At 33.7% G+C, this 20,096-nt stretch overlaps 1 protein-coding gene and 1 pseudogene across 5 annotated transcripts in view; both read right to left on the bottom strand.

The window, feature by feature from the left end:
• Nucleotides 1-7,730, bottom strand: part of LOC142610654 (E3 ubiquitin-protein ligase PRT6) — a 27,039-nt gene extending 19,309 nt beyond the window's left edge. For 4 of the 5 annotated variants that reach the window (XR_012839849.1, XR_012839848.1, XM_075782529.1 and 1 more), the window contains exons 1-8: nucleotides 7,408-7,730; nucleotides 5,217-6,317; nucleotides 3,765-4,942; nucleotides 3,488-3,628; nucleotides 2,833-3,076; nucleotides 2,033-2,755; nucleotides 968-1,159; nucleotides 245-834 (exon numbers count right to left, since the gene is read on the bottom strand). Coding sequence is in view for 3 of the 5 variants with exons in the window: in XM_075782529.1 (XP_075638644.1) it covers nucleotides 245-834; nucleotides 968-1,159; nucleotides 2,033-2,755; nucleotides 2,833-3,076; nucleotides 3,488-3,628; nucleotides 3,765-4,942; nucleotides 5,217-6,317; nucleotides 7,408-7,476 (4,238 nt within the window). In the remaining 2 variants the exon portion in view is untranslated. The remainder of the gene's footprint in view (nucleotides 1-244; nucleotides 835-967; nucleotides 1,160-2,032; nucleotides 2,756-2,832; nucleotides 3,077-3,487; nucleotides 3,629-3,764; nucleotides 4,943-5,216; nucleotides 6,318-7,407) is intronic. The other variant, XM_075782530.1, reaches the window with a different exon arrangement.
• On the bottom strand, nucleotides 7,601-20,096 carry LOC142610438 (NADH dehydrogenase [ubiquinone] 1 beta subcomplex subunit 10-B-like; annotated as a pseudogene).

The following is a 20,096-nucleotide window of genomic DNA, read 5'->3' as shown; positions in this document are numbered from 1 at the left end:
AGATATTTAAATAAACAAACGCATTAAAGTCTCTCCTTCGCAACACATAGGATGCAATAAATCTATAGATATCATTTCAATTTGTTTCAACATATCTACAGAATCATCAAAGATTTGGCATATTTCAATTTTCAACTTCCCTCTTTCAAAGACAAGATATCCAGAGTTCAGACAAAAAGCAATCAGGAAGATCCATAATTCCAAATAGTAAAAATAGTTGAATTTCCACTTTCCAGGGACTTACCTCTCCTTCACTGAAGATAAATAGCGATCAAGACAACCCTGATGCACCGCATGCCCACAGGAAGAAAGATGAACTCCATCACAATCTGTAGGTCCAAATCCATCATATGCTGGACACTTTGAAGTAGATTCTACAGAAGACTTATCCTTCTGAGCATCTTCAGACACTGAAGGACTTTCTTTTGTCTCTTTCGAAAGAGCAGCTATGTAATTTTTAAGCAAGACAGATTCAGCAACTCTGCTTCTTTCTAAGCCCCCTTCAGAAGTAGAAGGTTTATTGTCCTCCATAAAATTTGAATCCAGAATATTATCATGCACTTCTTTACGTATGGAGAAGTACATATCTTGTTCCAATGTCTCAAAAGATTCGACTTCCTCAGGTTTCCCATAATAAGAAAATCCATCATCTGCATTCTGAACCAACTGTGCTGATGGGGAAGATGAAATCAAATCTGAACCATCTGAGGATGTGCTTATTCCAGAGTCATTAGTCACCTTGTCCGTGGCAATAGAAGCATGCTCCTTCTCTGACTGGCGAGATTGTTCCCATGATGGGGGACCTCTGTCAATGAAACTCACAAGCCTAGATTTCTTGTTCCAAGAACAAACAATATATCATCAATTCTTTACTCAAGACGCAAACGATATACATCAGCTCATATAGAGATATTATTCAAACCTAGTAGGGAACAGAAATAAGAAGAGACACGAAAGAGTTGCTAACCTGAAGAAGAATCAAGAATGATATGGGATTTTTGGAGTTGGGATCATGACAAAGAGAGCAAACAACTTGTGCAGACTCATCTGAATCATCTCTAACATCAGAGCTACTTAATTCTTGTCCAGATTTTGAACTTTCATCCACAGCAGGATCAATGCTTGCCAAAAACTTAGATTGCTCAGCTCTCATTTTTTCCTGCATGACAAACCCAGTAAGTTAACTCTAATCAGGGAAACACTTTATTTAGTGCAACCAAAGTATAACCGATACAGTCAGATCATGGTAGTTCAGTTTTTCTACATAAAAAAGTTTCATGAATTGTTGAGCAAAGTGTGACCGACCTAGGGTCAGCACAATAAGTGATATACTCAGGTGAACAGACAACCAGATGCACAATCACCTTTTACATCCAGGAAATTAGCCAATCAACAAAGTACAAAACAAGGAATTCTACTACTGAATAAGGTATTCAAATCAAGCATCTTTGGCTAAACATGGGCACACACTTTAGTTTACCAAGTTTCTGGCAAAGTTGCAGGAACAAATGTGTATGTGTTGTTGTGATGGGGAGTCGGTGGACCACCTTCTTCTTCATTGTCCTGTTACACATACCTTATGGACTTTTATGCTTCAGGCTTTTGGTATTCATTGGGTTATGCCAGGTTCGGTGGCGGTTTTGTTATCTTGTTGGCATCAGTAGCTTGGGAAGCATAAATCAAACATTCGTAATTTGATTCCAGGATGCTTAATGTGGATTGTTTGGCTGGAACAAAATCGTCGCTCCTTTGAGGACAATGAGAAGACGTTGGATGAGTTAAAGGTTTTATGCCAGCGTAGTCTTTTTGGGTGGTCTCGTTGTTGGGGTTTTACTGATTTTTCTTCTCTCTCTGAGTTTATGTTTTCCCTTATATTAGCTTCCTGATTACCCTCTTTTTTGTTTTGCTGTTTGTTTTAGCTTTTTCTTGTTGTTCATCATCATGAACAACTTGTAGTCTTCCTTTTTTACTCACTAATAATAGTTCTCTAAAAAGGAACAAATGTGCATAGAAGTAATAGAATGAATCTCACCAAAATAGCTGCCTGTCTCTCTCGTGCTTTTGCCTTGCGTTTTTCACCATCAGAAGCTGACCCTGGGATATTGGCATCACTACTAAAATTGGAATGTTTTTGATAACTGACCACTTCAGGTGCAAGTTGTTGCAATTTGGCCATACATCCAGGATCAATATCAGCAAACTTCTTCAATATACTTTCAATCAGAGAAGAAAGGTTGCAACTGCCTGAGTCTGAAAAGTTGTCTGCGTTTTCTTTCTTCTGCATCCTCATCAAAAAAACAAGAAGTGACAACAAGCTTTGTTTACCAGCATCATAATCTAATCCCTCCCAGATTTCTTCGCCAGCATAAGCTAGGATGGGAACCAAATCTCCAGTAGAACATGACTGATCACTAGATTCTCTCTGCTGATAACAGATGTCTAACGCTAACGATAGTAAATGCAATGCAGTAAGAAGAACACCATCAGGAGCACGTGATTCAGCCCATTTATCAGTGAAAACAGCATAAAATAGCACTGCACGGATAATTTCAAGGACCACCTTACAAGTGGCTACTTTAGCTACCTCTTTGAGCGGAGGATAAATCTTAGTCCACCTGGGCAACTGACTGGTAAATGCAGAGACACTACAGAAGCGAAAGTATCTTTCTTCCGCACCTTGCAAATCCCGTGAGTTCCAACGAGGGTGGTATAAATCCAGTTCTTTCCAATATGTCCACCGCAGTGAGTACATACCCTGAGATACAAAAAATATAAGGACTAGTGCATGTCAACTTAGGAAAACTAACAGGTAGTTTAGGTACTAAGGAAAACCTGATTAAACCCAGATGGACTGGAATATGTAGCAATGGTATCCAAAATTTCCTGAAGCTGGTTAAACTTAGAGAGGTCACGGGGGAGAGATTTCACCAATTGACTACGAGTGGCATCTCCAACGGCCAACTTACAAATTAACTCCCTTTTCAAACTTTCAGCTGTAGTTAGCCCAGAAAATCTCCTTTCTTTAACTATCTGTATAACAAGAGCGAGCATTTCCTGCACCAGAACTGGTTCATACCTGAAAACAAGTGTTCTTTAAGAAAAGATAAAGAAATACTAGTGAATCATATAAACTCTACTGAATCAGATATGAACTCAGTCTTCCTATGACTCTGAAGGTAACATCAAAAGGCTACACTCATGAGGAAAACTTCAAGATGATATTAAGAAAGAATACTATTCACCCGAATGTAAGAATATTGGGTAAACTGACCAATACCACTCTGTTGACTTCAACACATAATAGAAAAATATCTCCAAGGGAAACATTACAGGGGATATCTATATTTCACTAAAAGGTGCATGAACTGATGGTTCTAATAGACAATAGTCAGTCCATTAAAAGAAACATAGAACAAGACAGATAACGTTGCAAGCTTGACAGCTAAAAATTGTAATATCAGATAAAAACTAAAAAAAGAGCACATACTCGTTAGACCGTTCAAGATTCAGAGAAAGATATTTTGACAGCCCAAAGCGTTCTAGAATTCTACTGACAAATAAGTCAGTTGGGGCCAATGCAGCACAGCACTGTAGCAGAAATAGATCAAGCTCTAAACCCTGCTCAGACCTGTAGCAAGAAATTATCAACAACAAAAAAAAAAAGACACAATCACCCCCTGCCTCTCTTCCCAAGGAAAAAGAATATGCGAAAAACAAACTTATATTCACATAAATACATTTATCACATTGCATGATTTACTAACCACCGAACTGACCGATACCATTCCCAAGATAATAGGGCTGCATCACCATTCTTTCTCCACATTCCAGCATGAACCTCAGCACAAAAGACCCTAACCCGTAAAGGATGCTCCATTACAAAGGCAGAAAACCCAGATGGGTGGCAGCCCCCAAGAACATGTGCAAAGAAGTCAATGCAGCTTGTTGATAACAAATTAACAGAACTACCAATAGTCACATTTGTCACCGCAGATTCACCAAAACATCTTCTCAATGCTTTCTGCAAAAGCAAGGAAAGCAACCGATGCAATGGAATATGAACAGAGATCTCCTGTGAACTAACATCATAAATTATGTTTGGCCAATCAGACGAACTCAGAACATGCAGTACATCTATATCCATCGTATCTGCTTCCATCAAAATGTCATTAGACCTGGCAGAGTTGCAGGCTACAGTATCCCTTTTACCATTCTCCAAGTCAAAATCCATATCACCACAGCGGACATGAGAAGAATATTGCCTACCATGATCTTCACTTGAACTGGCAAGTCTGCCAAAAATATATTTTCCTTTTTTAATCTTGGATAATGTTTCCTTAAATGATGAAAAATTACTACCAGGGTTACTGCTAGTATTTGGAGAAAATAGGTTAATAGCAGCTCCAGATGTGTTATCAACTCCCAGCCAATTCTCAAGAGCCTTTAGACACTCATTTATCAACCACTTGACAGGTGGTGGAATTAAGAGACAAAAATCAGTATCAGATTTAACTTCAGTGAGCTTTGATGTACATGCTAAGGCACTATATGCAGAGATTTCCAGGGATAAGTGTCCTACTTTTGCACGTCTTAGGCTATCTCCATCACCCATATCTTGATTGCATGTGCTAAAAAAAATTTCATCCTCTTTGCTACTAGAGACTGAAAATGCCCCATCCACAAAGATAGAATGGATATTAGCAATAGAATGACATAAAGCGAAAGGCAAAAGCATATTCTCATTATCTTCTTCTATATGGAGGCCCGTTTCTCTCTTTTGAGGGTTCATCCCTTGCACAAAAGCCAAAAGTCTCATCCAAGTTCTTGATATATCTTTCTGGTCATGGGTTACATATTTGGACACTACAGCATGGCTCATAACAAAACGAATATCTTCTACCACACGAATGGTAGTGTCGTACAAATTTGCCCACTTAGCAATCTGCAAAGGAATAATTCATCAACAATCTTTTGAAATAAAGCGGAAGAGAAAGGGAAAATCTCTATCCCCTAAAAATAAAATAGGATGGATTTCAAAACCATGTAAAACGATTTATGTTGTCAGTTTTGAAGAGAGATAATTATCAATTAATTAATCTAGAAATATTTTCTACGGCAATATTTATTTCCATGCATGTTTTAACAGATATCATTAATTCCAACATGATGATAGAAACCTACCACTTGCAAAAGGAGAAACAAAGAACATGTATTACCTGCAATCGACCATCATCACCAGCACATGCAGCAAAAATGTCTTCCACACATCCCAACAGCATAACAACTAGGTTCATTTCCTTTACAAGGCGCGGTGTCAGAGTTGGTACAGTAAAGATTTGCACAGAGAATGTAGATTGTATTGAATAATTCTTGGAGCCATTATCATTGCCCATTTTTATGGCTTCACTTACAACAGTTGGATAGTAGCTTAAAAATACTTTAGCAAACTCGTACTTGAAGAGAGGATCTCCAAGCAGTCTCAAAAGCAAGTCATAAAGCTTCTTCACTATTTCATCTCTCAAAAACCTCTCTGCTTTGACCAGAATCTGCAATAAACCAAGTGATGAACAGACCATCCTGGAAACAAAACTGAGCAAACTCTCACTGTACTTGCAGAACTCTAAAAGCATCTCCACCACCACAAATGTTAGTTCATTTGCCACCCTCATTTGCTCTGAAGTACGATCACCTGCTCTAGGATTTTCTTGAGGAATAGTTTCTGCAACTAATAACTTGTTTTTCCAACAAATAAAAAGAGCATTAAGGACGGGCCCCACGGAGTTTGCAACCTCCTCTGGAAGGGGTTGTATTTGTTCTACACCCTTATGCTTTGAGCAGAAGCCCTCACGTCTCCACGCCGTAACATCCCCACAATCACAACAACCACCACCCGTATACATAATAGAATAATCGTGGCCAGTGTGGTCCCCATTCTGAAAACAAGGAACACAGATTGCACATGTTGGGTCATGTTCACAAGTCCGACACCTATACGCTACATCATTATTTCCCCAAACAGCACCACAAACACCACGTTGCCCAGAACTCATTCTGGAGAGGTTCTTTAGGGCACTAGTAGGTTCACCCTCAAACATCAACCATTGTAACCACAACATGCTCTCTCGAAATCGTCTTTTCATGTTATTGGAGGTTCTTTTAGAACTTGACTTAGCATCCCGGAGTGCTCCCCCCACTTCCTCATCAGTAGGCAATATAGCAGATACAAGCTCTAACATTCGAGACTTGTCATCCTTGACAAACGCAACTAAACTAGGTTGATCAGATACCTCTTCAGGAACTCCAATCAGAGCAAGCCTCTGGTTTCAAAAGAATATACAAAATGTGAAACTATAAGACCTATAAACCCAAATTTTACAAATAACAACAATAACACACACATGCATACTAGACTTCCTTAGTAAGGTTCTAAACTTAAGACATTTACAACAAAACATTCACCAAAGTAAGAAAAACTATTTGCAAGCAGAAGTTTTATGAACCAATATATATATATATATAGGAATCTTTTTTTGATAATGTACGGAACCTTTCTCGTGTAAAGCCTACAAGCAACTGACCCCATCTGCCAAAAACAGTTGCCGTGTAAGACACTTCGTTTGGGGTGTCGTATCTGTGTCAGACAAGGAATGCATTTGGGACAGTTCTGCACAGTTTGCACTTGTATTCACTTGTCAAACAATGTTGATGTGGATGCCTCCTAAAGTTAGATGTTATTTGAAAGTTTTTGTAGCAAAGTGGCTAGGTACCAATTGGGATCTTGATGTATGTCCAAAAGATCTAAAATGACCTCTCGACGGTATACAGCTTTTTAAACTAAGGGGTCATTGGGGGGAAAGGTACTGGCTGGGTTTTTGCTTTATTGCACTAGGAAATTAAGAGGATGACATGTAGCCAAACAAGAATGTGGAAATGAAAAGAGATAAAGGACAATATATAAACTGTTGACGTTTTATCTTTTACTTACTCTTTTTAAATCGATTTGTATTCTAATTTCTAAACATCGTTTATTAGTCATGAATTCAATTACCCATTATTGCTCACAAAATGATATAAGTTTAACATTATATATGAAAAATAATAAACGCTTAACAATATTTAAAAATATAAATAAAAACATAGTTAATAATTAATTAATATACAAATCCCCGCCGTGTTGTGTCCTAATTTTTCCAAATTTTTATTATCATGCAACATTGAGGAACGCATTATAATCAAATTAGGTATAAACCCAATCCCCCACGTATTTGAAACTAAATTAAAATTCCAATATGCATAGCATCAAGAATTTAATTTCAATTCCTTGAAATTGAATATATATAACAACACAAAAAAAAGAAACCACCACAAAAAGAATTCAGAAATGAATAATAAAAAAAAAAGGAGTACCCGTAGGATTTGATCAGGAGGCTTGAGATTGATGGTATCGAAATAGGAATCGATGTCCATGTTATCCATGGCAGAAGCGGAAGCGGAAGCGGAAGCGGATGATGAGAGGCGCCAGTAGCGGACCAGCCAATCGGTGCAACAGAAACAGCGGGTGAACCCTGATGATCGAGATTCAGGGCTGTTGCTCCCCAGCTTTCTTTTTCTTTTCTTTTTTTTTTTGTCAACTACCCAACAAACTACCACTACGATTGCGTTTTCTTTTATCTAACTCCAAACAAACTCGATTCGATTGTTTGCCTGTGCTTCTTCTCTTCTACGAAACCCTAATAAATTATTAATAATGAATTAATTATAAAATAAATAATAATAATAATAAATTTATATATTCCTTTCTATCTTTTGCATTGTAGTTCTATACTTTATAGGGACACTGTGAGATATTCTCTGTATTGGAGTTTCGAGAACCTTTTAACCAAACCACTGAATTATCTCATTATAGCCCCCCACCTATCTCTCTCTCTCTCTCTCCTATGACGTCCACACTATCTTGTCCTCTGGAACACTCCTCTCAGGTATTAAAAAATAAATTAAAAGATTTGGGTAATTTCCACAAACCATAGGGGTGGCCTGTGGTTTGTGATAATACCCACAACATTTTAAAACCTACCAATGTCGTCCTAAAAGACAAATTTGTCCCTGAACTTTAAAATTAAAAATTTTAAAAAAAAAACGCCCATAACTTCTTCTCTTTTCTTTTTTTCTCTTCTTCTTCTTCTCTCTTCTGTCTCTTTCCTCCACCCCTTTCTTCTCTGAGTTCTCCAGCTCAGAACTCTCTCTAACGGAACCTTAGCCACGACGAAGCCCATGACTCAACCATTTGCTTCTATTCTTCCTAATTAATCCACTTAAATCCCTCTTTAATTTTCCAAACACCCAGAATGATGTTCAAAAAGATGTCAAAATGAATCCCACAAATGTTTATTCAACTTCTAGAATTCAGAACTACATAACATGAATCAAGGAGTACCCTTTTCTTTTTTCCTCTCATTACTTTCCCAGAACCCAAACAGAAGTATCATAAAATGCGGAAACCAAGCCAAATAGTTTTTGACCCAAAATAGCTTATCTATATATCAAAGCACCCAGACCCCACTTCATATATGAAATTATTGTTTTTAAAAAATAAAAAATAAAAACCCAGATTTTCAATCTCAAAGTCAAAGAATTTTGTAGAAAAAAAAGATGATGAGAGAGAGAGACCGGGGAGGGAGGGGTGGCGACCGCCCTTGCCCCAGCCGATGCCACGAGTGGAGTCGAGATATTGTTGGACGAGGTGTCGACACGTCTGGAGATGGTTGATGCCTTCGACGCAATAGGCACCACTTGAGCTTCTCCCTGATGATCTTGGCTTTCTCGATTTGGATCCACTTCTCCCTCACCAAGTGCTCCCTTATCTCTAGCATCGCCACCAGGTCCTTGTACGGGTTCGATGGATCGAAGTCATCTGGGGGCTAAGGTTCCATTGGAGAGAAGAGTTCTGAGATGGAGAACTCAGAGATCTCTGAAAGGGGGAGAGGAAAGAGACAGAAGAGAGAAGAAGAAGAGTTCTGAGCGTTTTTTTTTTTTTTTTTAAGTTCAGGGACAAATTTGTCTTTTAGGACGAAATGGGTAAGTTTTAAAATGTTGTGGAATTTACCCTAAAGATTTTTTTGAAAATAAAATTATATTATATTCGTTATCTTCTTTGAAAAAAAAACAATATATTTGTTAGAATTTTTTTTTTTTTTATAAATACAAATTACATCTTTTAAATGAGTCTAAATCTTCTGTCTCACTTTTCTTACTCTACTCTCTACTCCATCAATAAAAACTTGCTACGTGTTTACCTAATTAATTAAATATTATCATTATTGACTTATTAATGCTACCATTATTAATTAATAGTAGTATTTAATTAATTAGGTGAATACGTGGCAAGTTTTTATTGGTGGAATATAAAGTGGAACAGGAAAAGTGGGACAGAAGATTTGGACTCCTTTTAAATTTGGCAATTTTCATTTTGATAGATTAAGAGTGTTGTCTTTCAACTTGTTGATACCTTTTGGTCACTCTCTACTTTATTGTAATTATGGAATTATAAAAAATAAATAAAATGTATTTTACTTTAAGTTTCATTTTGATTATTGTCGTAAACAAGCAAAACTAAGTTGAGTATTAAAAATTAAAATTTGTTAATTTTATTTTATTTTGAAGACGTAACCTCGAGTCCATCACCAAACATAATTATATATTTAAGTTTAGTTCATTCCTTAAAAACAATTATTCCTTAAATTGAGAAATAGTTAGTTCTTTTTAAAATTATTTTTGTGACTATTCTTTATTACATGTAACAGATTTTAAATAGAATATATTTAAGAAAAAATTAAATGCTTCTGCATCGATTTTTACAAATTCTCGTACTTAACAACTACAATTATGAAAGAATAGTTATTCCATTATTACTTTTTTTTTTGTAATAAAAATTACTATTTTTAACATAACCTTCATTCAATATATCAAACATACTCTAATGAATAATTATTTCTCTTTAAAATAATTATAATAAGCCTAACAAATTTTGAAATAAATATGATTTCAAAAAAGAAAAATAAAAATTTTACATATGCGTCATCTTTTACTAACTTTCCATATATAACAACTAATCTTAATATTAAACTAATAAATAGGAATAATTGTTCCATTTTAACAACTTTTATTTATAGTACACAAATATTATTATTTTGGTTGTGTGTACCAAATGCATCTTTAAAAAAAATAGGACAAAGTTTGGCTACAAACTTGATTATATCTAAAGGCTACAACCTCACTCAATATTTCTTTTATTATATGTGAATTTTGACAAATTCACCATTGAATTAAATTTTATTCTTATATCTTCCATACTTGCAAAATTCCAATATATCAAAAGATTAATAGCTACGTTATCAATCAACTATTAAAATTTCAAATTTTTATAATCTAAAATTATGCATAAAAAATGAGTTTATGGATCATATAATAAATAACATCTAATTGACACAAAATTTGACATGAGTGTTGAGAGCGTAAAAAACATGCGCAGTCCAACGGTTAGATTTTCAATATATGTATGTAGCAATATATATTTTTTAAAGGAAGTTATTGCCTTAAAGCCTTAAACTATAACCAAGTTTGTAACTAAACTTTATCTTAAAAAATAAAAATTAAATGCCTATGAGATTTAAGAACAAAGCTATAACCAAGTTTGTAACTAAACTTTATCTTAAAAAATAAAAATTAAATGCTTGTGAGATTTAAGAACAAAGCTTAGCTACAACGCAAATTGGAGGAGATTCCTCCAAACTGCTAGGTGGCATCCTCTAACCAATATAACTCATTTAATATCCCACTCCACAACATTAACATTGATTAGCTCTCTCTCTCTCTCTCTCTCTCCATGGCTCCATCCTTTCTATCATTCCACCAATGCCCTCCAAACATGTTCTCTCATTCCAATCATAAATTGGAGTCAGTAATAAATCAACCTAGATTAGGGATTTCAACGGTACAACCAAATCAAAATGTAAAATCTACCATGCTTATGCAAATGAAGAAGAGAATATGGTTTCACATAGCTCTATAATACACAATTTGAACATAACCATTTTTTATTTCTCATTAACACTCCGTTTGGGAGGAGGGAAATATAATGAAAATAATATTTTTAAAATATTGTTTCAAGTCCCTTGTTTCGAAGTTTTTAAAAATTAAATAAAAAAATCATTCTCTTATTTACAAGTTTAGGTGGGAGGAAATGAAATGAGTAAGAGAGAATATGCATTATTCTCTATTCCCTCAAACACTCAGTTTTTTATTTCCTCCAAAATTAGAAGGATTCAAAGATAATGAAATTAAATTTAATGAAATTATTATTAAAATTCCAAAATGCCTCTATATATTCAACCCAGGGCCGGCCCTATATATTTTAGGGCCTAAGGCGATAACTAAAATGAGGCATTTTTTATACTTATGTATTAATTAAATTAATATTTATTTAATATTTTTATATTATAATATATTTCATTTAAAATCTATTTTTCTTGCCTTTTGAAATGCAAATTGACTAATTAAATTTTTGTATTCAAGTTCTTCTAACATCTCATTTTCAATCGATAATGTAGCTAATCCACTTAATTTTTCTTGGGACATTTCATTATCTTCTAACTCTTTTTGGTGAATTTCTTGCTCATTTGTGATATTTTCATCTAAATTTTATGTTATATTTTTTTTATTACTAATAAAAAATTTATTCATTGATCCTTTTTCAGACCCAATTAATTTTTCTTCTTTTTTTATTTTTTAAAGTTTTTCATATCTAGATGCATATTTTCTAGTAGACATTTCTAATCAAACAATATATTTATAAAGACTAAAATAAAAAATAACTTTCAAGTGTAGAGCAAATGAGAAATAAAACCTAATTTATATAAAAAGTATTATTTTAGTTTCACCAAATAATAACAAGTTTTTATCAATCTCAACATGCATAAATAAAAATTCATTCATTATATTACCAATAGCTAAAATATATATAAAAACACAAGATTAAAAAAAAATTAAACACAACACTATACAAGCCCAGTGCCCCAGCCCAGCCAAGAAGATGTCTGCCAAGATGGCACCCACAAAAAACATAAAACAAATCCTATTGCATCTATAGCACCCAAAAAAAAAACCAAGCTTAACAAAAAAAAATAATACAAAAAAAGCTTGAAGGCCCAAACATGGTTAAACGTCTAGCCCACTGCCCAAAGAAAACTTAAGTCTTTAACAAATCTAAAGAAGAGTCTAGAGAAAGGCAGAAAATCATAAATCCAAGTACCTCAAAAGTCAAAAGTCAAAACTCATTCAGCCATTCTTCAGTTTTGCAGAATAAAAACCTAAACGCAACAACAAAACAAAAAAAAAAAAAAAAGATGAGATCAGAGGAAGCTTGGTCAAGGGCAGGCCCTAACAGTGGGAGTGGAGAGAAAGAATGAGAGAGGCAGAGAGCAAGAATGAGAAAAAGAAAAGTAAAAATTTTAGTGATTTGAGGTTTTTTATTTGTTTTGATTATTGATTGTTTTGTGGTTAATTTCTTAGACCGGATTTGTAGCTTATTTTGTTGAATTTTGGTTTGTCTAAAAGATAATGATGTTATTTTTGGGACAATTGATTTTATTTAGACAAAAAAAAAAAAAAAAAATTGTGCGACCAGTGTTTAACCGAGTATAACAGAAATTTTGTTTTTTGGTCAGAAGGATGTGCCAGATTTTTTTTTTATTCATCTGAAACCAAAAATTTTTCCCCATATTACCTTTCTTTTCTAAACCTTTGTGGCCTCTCTTCCACTTGAGAGTCTTAGGCAATTGCCTAACTGGCCTAGTGGAAGGGTCGGCCCATTTCAACCATTTATTGAAAATATGAGTCTAATAGTAATATTGTCATAATATGATTTAATTAATTTCCTTCTATGTTACTTCCAAATAAGGCTCTTTACCTTCTATTCATTTATTTTAAAACATCCAAACAATGTTAGTTAATTTCATTTCACTTCATTCCACTCTTTCCCATTCATTTCATTACTTAAAAACACTATGACATTCCATTAATTTCTTGAGCTTCCAAACGGGAAGTGTAAAAAACTAGAATTACAAACTCACACAAATTCGGTTGTCTAGCTAGCCTCAGTAATAGAAACCCATTTTCAAAAAAAATAAAAAATAAAAAATAATAATAATTTTCTCATTTCTTTGTAATTCAAACAACCATTATCTAGGCGGTGTTTGGTGGTTGTTTTCAAACAATCATTTTCAGTTTTTAAACAGCATTTCACGCATTTTCACACACTTTTTCACCCACACGTATTTTCACAAATGTTTTTAAACAACAATTTTCAGTTTTTAAACACATATACCAAACGGGCCTTAACATTTGAGAGAGACAGAGAGGACTCTCTCTCTCTCTCTCTCTCTCTCTCTCTCTCTCTCTCTCTCTCTCTCTCTCTCTCTCTCTCTCTCTCTCTCTCTCTCTCTCTCTCTCTTTAAAATGCCCATACTCAAAAAACTTTCCCCTAACCCAATTTCTAACCCCACAAGGCTACTTCCATTTAAAAATAATAATAATAATAATTAAACCCCCTATAATTGCAAATAACGAATACAAAGTTACTTATAACATAGTGATGCTGTTTTGCACATTCCTCTTCACCTACCTACCCCACTATTCAACTCTTCTGTAAGCATAGAAATCGTCTAGCGAGAAAAAAATAAAATAGAGTATGATTATATTTGTGGGGAGTAAAAAGATCCAAGTGGGCATATGGACCTTTGGACTGTAGCAAGGAGGGTCGACCTGCTATTGGGCTAAGAATTTGTTAGTACTGCGAATCGGCTTATACGTCGAGGGTCCAAGGACACATCCGAGGGTAAGTTTCTCCTCGGATAGACCCAGGAGAACTCGGAGCTTTACTATGAAGGTCAAGGCAATATTCCGGAAAGACTGTTGGTTAAAAGGGGGAAACCTTGAACCTTCGAGGTACATCGGTGTTAGAAAAATACCAAAAGCAAAGGCTGCCACCTCCACGTTAAAGACTCTGCACCTATTTCCTTGGCCGCATTAATGGTGAAGTGACCCCTGAACAGTAGAATTAAAACTTCTGGTCACTATTCAAAGGCACTAAGAAAATAAATATCTAGGAGGGAGGGGGTTAGAGCAACACGTGGATAAAGCATCAGGGAAAGAAGTATTTAAGGGGGATGAACGCCAAAGAAAATGGGGGGTCTGTAACTAAGAAAGAAATGAAGAATTATAATTTTTAAGAAAGAAAGAGAAATAATACAGAAGTAGTCCTCGGCTTATGTCCGAGGAGGCCTATTTGTAATTATTATTTGTTATTTACAAGTGTTTGTAACTCTTAGTCTGTTATCAAGTTCTCAGTACCTCTAACCTAAATTTCAAGCCCATACTCTACAAATTTGATTGTTTATGGCTTATTGGGCCTGAGCCCGTAGTTGTCTTTGGGATCCAGGTGCAATTGTGCACTTACAATATTCATTGTTTCAGTTACAATAAGCTTAAGAGTATGTTTGGTTGGGTGGATTTTAGGGAGGATGAAAAAAAAAAAGTGGAAAATAAGAGAATGGAAAAGGTCTCTTGGTTATAGAGTTGGTAGTATAAATTTCCTTCATTTTTTTCTGTCTCTCTCGGTTTTTTCACTCTTCCTAACAACGAATTCATTTTCTTAGTTGAGATTGACGGAATGGGATAACAATATTGGTTTCTAATTGATTATAGATTTTCTGATCTAAGCTCTTCTAGGCCTTTTTTGGTGTTTTATGTGCTTGGTCAGCCTATCTCTTCTCTTAGAGTTTTGTGATTTATTTTGTCTTTTTTGTTAGTGAAAAATTTTAAATGTAGAATAAAATATTAAAATTTAATCATTTGGAAGGTAGACATTGAGTTTTGAATGAGACCTTCATGTTATAATTCTTTCAATGAGACTTATAATAATAAATTGTTAACAATAGATGTTTGTGACCCTTTTTGTTAGTGTGCATTTGAGAATATATTATAAGCTAGTTTTTGGCTTTTCTTTTACTACAATACTTTTAGTTAAGGGTATTAATCAGATTATTCAATTTAGCTTTTAAGGATAGTATTTTTAACAAAAAAGTAGATATATTATTTTCAAACAAACACTTAACCTATTGGATTTATTTTTATAATTATTTATAGGTACAATCTTGGATACGATTCACATGCAGCACCGCAAATACTAGGAAAGAGTCTTTACAATTGGTTAAATTTTTTTATATTTTTATATAATTGACGTTTATATTTTATCAAAACAAATAATTGTTAATTTCTATAAAGAAATTATTATTTTTTTCAAATGAGGAACTTTGCAATTACATTGATGTCCATTACTTGCCATCTACGGCTCATACACAATAAAAAATTAAAAAAAAAACAAAACAAAAGACAAACTTTTATGAGTGTTTTCAATAATTTTATATGTTCTTTTTTCCCTCTAATTGAAATAGCAATTTTTTTTTTTTACTTTTTTGTTTTTTAGTTGTTATGAGTGATGGATATTTTTATGGCCTTTACAATATTTAAAAATTTAAACCAAATATTTTTTTACCAATATATTGTGCATGCACAAGTTCACTACAAGAAAAAAGCCTTATTGCAACGAAATATTTTATTGCAATAAACTTCAATTTGTTAATTAATTAATTTGGTAAGAATGTTAAGCCATAACATATGACTCAAGCTTAATTGGTTGGACATTTGGAAGAAAATAAGATATCTATTGCAATTTGGAATAATAAAGAAGTTTGGAGGGTTGACTATAGGACCAAGTGCCGATCTTCCTGTTTTTCAAAATTTAATCTTCCCTCCTCTTTTTTTTTCTCTTCATTTTGAATTTAATGCACTGGTTCCATAATTTTGTACCTTCCATTATAAATAGGAGACTAGGCTTTCATTTCAAGGTGCACCAAAACCCTCTTTTCTCCCCCCCTCTCTAAGAGTTGTAGTGAAGTAATATTAGTGTTTGTCATTTCTTGGTATTACTGATTTAGGTTATGAGTGAGCACAATTCTACCTCAACTAAGATTTCTTCTTCTTCCATTCCTAAGTCTTAAAGGAAGTAGAAAAAAGGCTTGTCATATCATAGTCTTCCATGTGGATTAGCATGCAAGTATCTCCTCTTCCCTTAAAACTTGTTTTTCATACTATTATATACTATTATAGTGCTGGTTTTGATGTAAACAGTCTAGATATTTGATTTGCTATTTGAATCTGTTTGTGTATGAATGTTTTTGATGATTATTCAACATATTCGTACATCTAACATGATTTTGATCTTAGAAACATGTCAAACTTTTGCAAAAACATGTTAATTGCAAATGTTAAAATTAGGATGTATCATGCACACACTCAAGCACCATGTTCTTATTTTCAATCTGAACTTAATCTTGAATATGTTAGAACTAGGATGTCACCATTCACAAACATTCACTATAATTTATCTTTAAATCTAAACGCAACCTTCAATAACATGAAATTTGGGTTTTTCACATGCGCAAACATTTAATTTCAAGCAATAAGATGTCACGTTTACTTTCAAGTAAATAACATGCAATTGATTGAATGGCATGTTAGGTTGTATGAATAATGTGACATTAGAATTGGTCATCATAATTTAGAATACTAGTTTCATCGAGCAATATGGGTACCTAACACCTTATCATCTTGTAACTCAATCTCTAACTTAGATCAAGGGTTAGACCAATGCTTATCTATGCAATTTTCGATTTCTATAATGTAATTAGGGCCAAAGCCATCTACTTTTGCTTAGGTTATATATAGAACCAAAGTGATGTAATATTGTGATTATATTCAAATCAATGTACATTTTTCAATCGATAAAATGATGTTCTTTTCATTAAGGTTTTGTTATTTTCCTTTTAAATAAAAGAAATGTAGATTTCATGTAAAACACTCAATTTAGGGAGAGGTATAATGTTAAGTTCTTGGTGATTTAGAAGAATGATATATGAATAGGGAAAAGGAACAATAAGGAAGAAGATAGAACAATTATTTCAAGGGTAACTAACCTCCTAAGCATATAGAAGAAGATAAGGACAAGACTTGGCCAATTTTTGAATATCCTCTTATTAATCATTTGGCATCCTATATACAATAGTATTGTCAACATTTCCCGCCCAAAGAGCTAACTAACTAATTGAACATCAACCTAACTAACTAATTGTACTAATACAATAGTAATACTAGCATATAGTGCAATACATGTTAACCTCTAGTACACTAGTAAAACATATTTGGATTCCTTACAAATAATCAGTTAAATTTGTATTTTGAGATGAATCAATGTGACTCCACCCATTCGCACAGGTTTGGCCAAAGTCCGAAGTAAGGAATGTTCTTGGTGATCAGGTAGGGCGATCTCTCGCATCTCCAAAATTTCACTATCTCTTGAATCTACATTTGGGAACTCCTTCACTAATCTGCTCATTTCACAAACCCCACACCAAAAGTAGCTCTATTATCTAGAAGGATCATTAAGTGAGTTTTATTTCTACCAAACATCAACAATATCATGGCCAAAGGTCTTTCCTCTTATTGTTTTATGTTCATGTGGCCTCTTTAAATTGAGGGTGTGTATCAAATAAGGTGCACCTTGAATTTGTATTCCAAATTTGTATTTGTGAGTTGTTGATTTATTGTAAATATTATCTTGTTCTTTCATTTTTAAATATAAGGGTACTTTCATTTTGAGATTGCAGTAAGAGATTAAATAATATTATTTATTTGATCTAATTGGGTGGAATGCTTAGAAGAAAATACAACATGTCGTTCTTATAGTCATTCCTTCACCTCCTACTAATTTTAAAGGAATACATGAAATATACTTTAAAGATCATTTTTATTCAATTCTTTTTAGTTATTCACTTTCCAATTTGATAAGCAAAGAGATTCAACCTTGAATCCCTACAAATAAGAACATATGTCATTAGAATCTAGAACATTATTTGGTTGGAATAAATGAAAAATGTTGGGAGGATATAAAAATGGGAGAATGAAAAATATTTTAATTTTCCACATTATGTGTAAGAGGGATGGAAGATGGAAGGATAAAAAATAAAGTATTGTCGTGCATGAATTTCGGCTCATGCTTGATATTGTCTCCCAATTGTTGAAGGGATTTTTCACTTGGCGATGCTTGTTAGGTGCATAATGTAAAAGGCATGTGCACATGTGTACAACATTAGGGTGAGGTGTGTGCAAAAATTATAAGCAAACAATGATAGAGGCAACCTAAACAAAAATTAATAAAAATAAATATAAAAAAGGTAATGGATATAACTCTGTTATTTTTAATGTACTTGACATTAGTTTTCCTGAGTTTGCTCTACTTGCTTCCTTAGTTATATGTTTCTCCTCACCTTTTTCCTTGCTCTCGTATATGATTGAAAAAATGTAGAAAGTCTTTAGCTTTCAAACCAAAAACATGGGAAGAATTAAAAGAGACTGAAATATAGGTTATAAAATGTTGTTGGATGGCCTTTGCTCTACTTTGCCTCTCCTTCTTTTCTCTTTTCTTAGTTGTTGACTTGCTCCTTGTTGTTGTTTGTTGTTGTTACTGTAATGGGGTCTTGAATGGATAAGGAAAGCAATGGGTTTTATGTGGTTTTGAGTTTATGAAAGAAAGGAGGGTGTTTTTTAGGTTTGATGTTTTGGTTTTGGGCTATGCTTTTGGAGGGATTAAAGTGGTTGTTTTTAGGTTGTTGTAGTTGTGGTTAGGATTTGTGAAAAAAAAGAGGGAGAGGTATGTGGGCTTAGGTTCTGTTTCCGAGGTTTTGGAGAGCAAAATGACTACTATTAAGAGTTGGTTGTGTATTGGAGTGGGAAAGGAAGGGTTTTTGTAGATTTAGGGTTTTGAGTGTTTGTTGTAAATGGAAAATAGGAAGAATTTTCTCGTGATTTTTGAGTTAGGCAAGGACAGTTTTTTTTTGGTTGAGGTTTATTATGGAGGAGGATTTGGTGTGATGTTGGGAACAAAAAATAAAAAAGGGGGGAAGGCCTATGCCATGCCATGGGAATGGGGAATTTTTGGGGTTGTGCCTCCCAAGGGACTGATGATTGTTTTGAATTTTTATTTTTATTTTTATGAATATGAGAGAAAAAATATTTATATGGGCTTCTCCTAGGGTTTTAAGGTTATGGATAAGAGTGAGTGGCTATTCATGGATAAGAATAATGATATGTGTTACTAGAATATTATAACAATTGGGATAGATTTTAATTCACCTATGCAATGAACTAAACTTGAACTGAAGTGCACTTAAATCAACAGCTAATAATTCACAGTAAAATATTGACATGCTCATTAATTAAAAGTAATTAACTTGAATTCTAAATAAATCATGTATGACCTAATAAAAATAAAGGGACCAAATATGACAAAGTAATTGGACTTGGATAAAAACAGGACATGTAATTTATAAAAATCAGTTAAATTCCTTAATCAAATTGATGATGCTTAAATCTCGATGACATGCTTGATTAAAAAGTCCCAAAATGGTACCAATTTTCCATGAAAATCATACTAAAATTTTAGCTCACATTGCATAGAAAATTATGTACTTTTTCACAATTGAAATGCAAAGTGGCTAATTTTCTTAATTAAGTGACATCTCACCTAATTCAAACTTGATCTTCATCCATGAGCATGCAAATTACAAAGAATTTTATGGTCTTAAATATAGCACAAAATCTAATCGAATCACATGGTTAAAATAGAATTAAACCTCAAATACATTCGGTCGACTGCATAGAAATTTATGAAAATCAACAACAAAAATGGGCCTACTTATTAAAACCATGAAATCCTTTGCTTTAGGGCTAAAACCTCTAATGAAATTTAGAGCCGGACTAAATATGGTATCAACAATTACTATTATGCATTTATTGTAGTTTGAAACAATGGATTAATGAAGATAATTTTGTAATTTCATTACACAAGCCATTTTCTCTTCTATTTTTTCCAAATTTGGAAGAAACAAAAATGTTGAGTCCGGGAAAATCCCCACCCACTCCAT

Source organism: Castanea sativa, chromosome 9 (genome assembly GCF_040712315.1).
Source record: "Castanea sativa cultivar Marrone di Chiusa Pesio chromosome 9, ASM4071231v1".
In the NCBI taxonomy this organism is placed as follows: Eukaryota; Viridiplantae; Streptophyta; class Magnoliopsida; order Fagales; family Fagaceae; genus Castanea; species Castanea sativa.
This window is presented reverse-complemented; position numbering and strand designations above follow the sequence as displayed.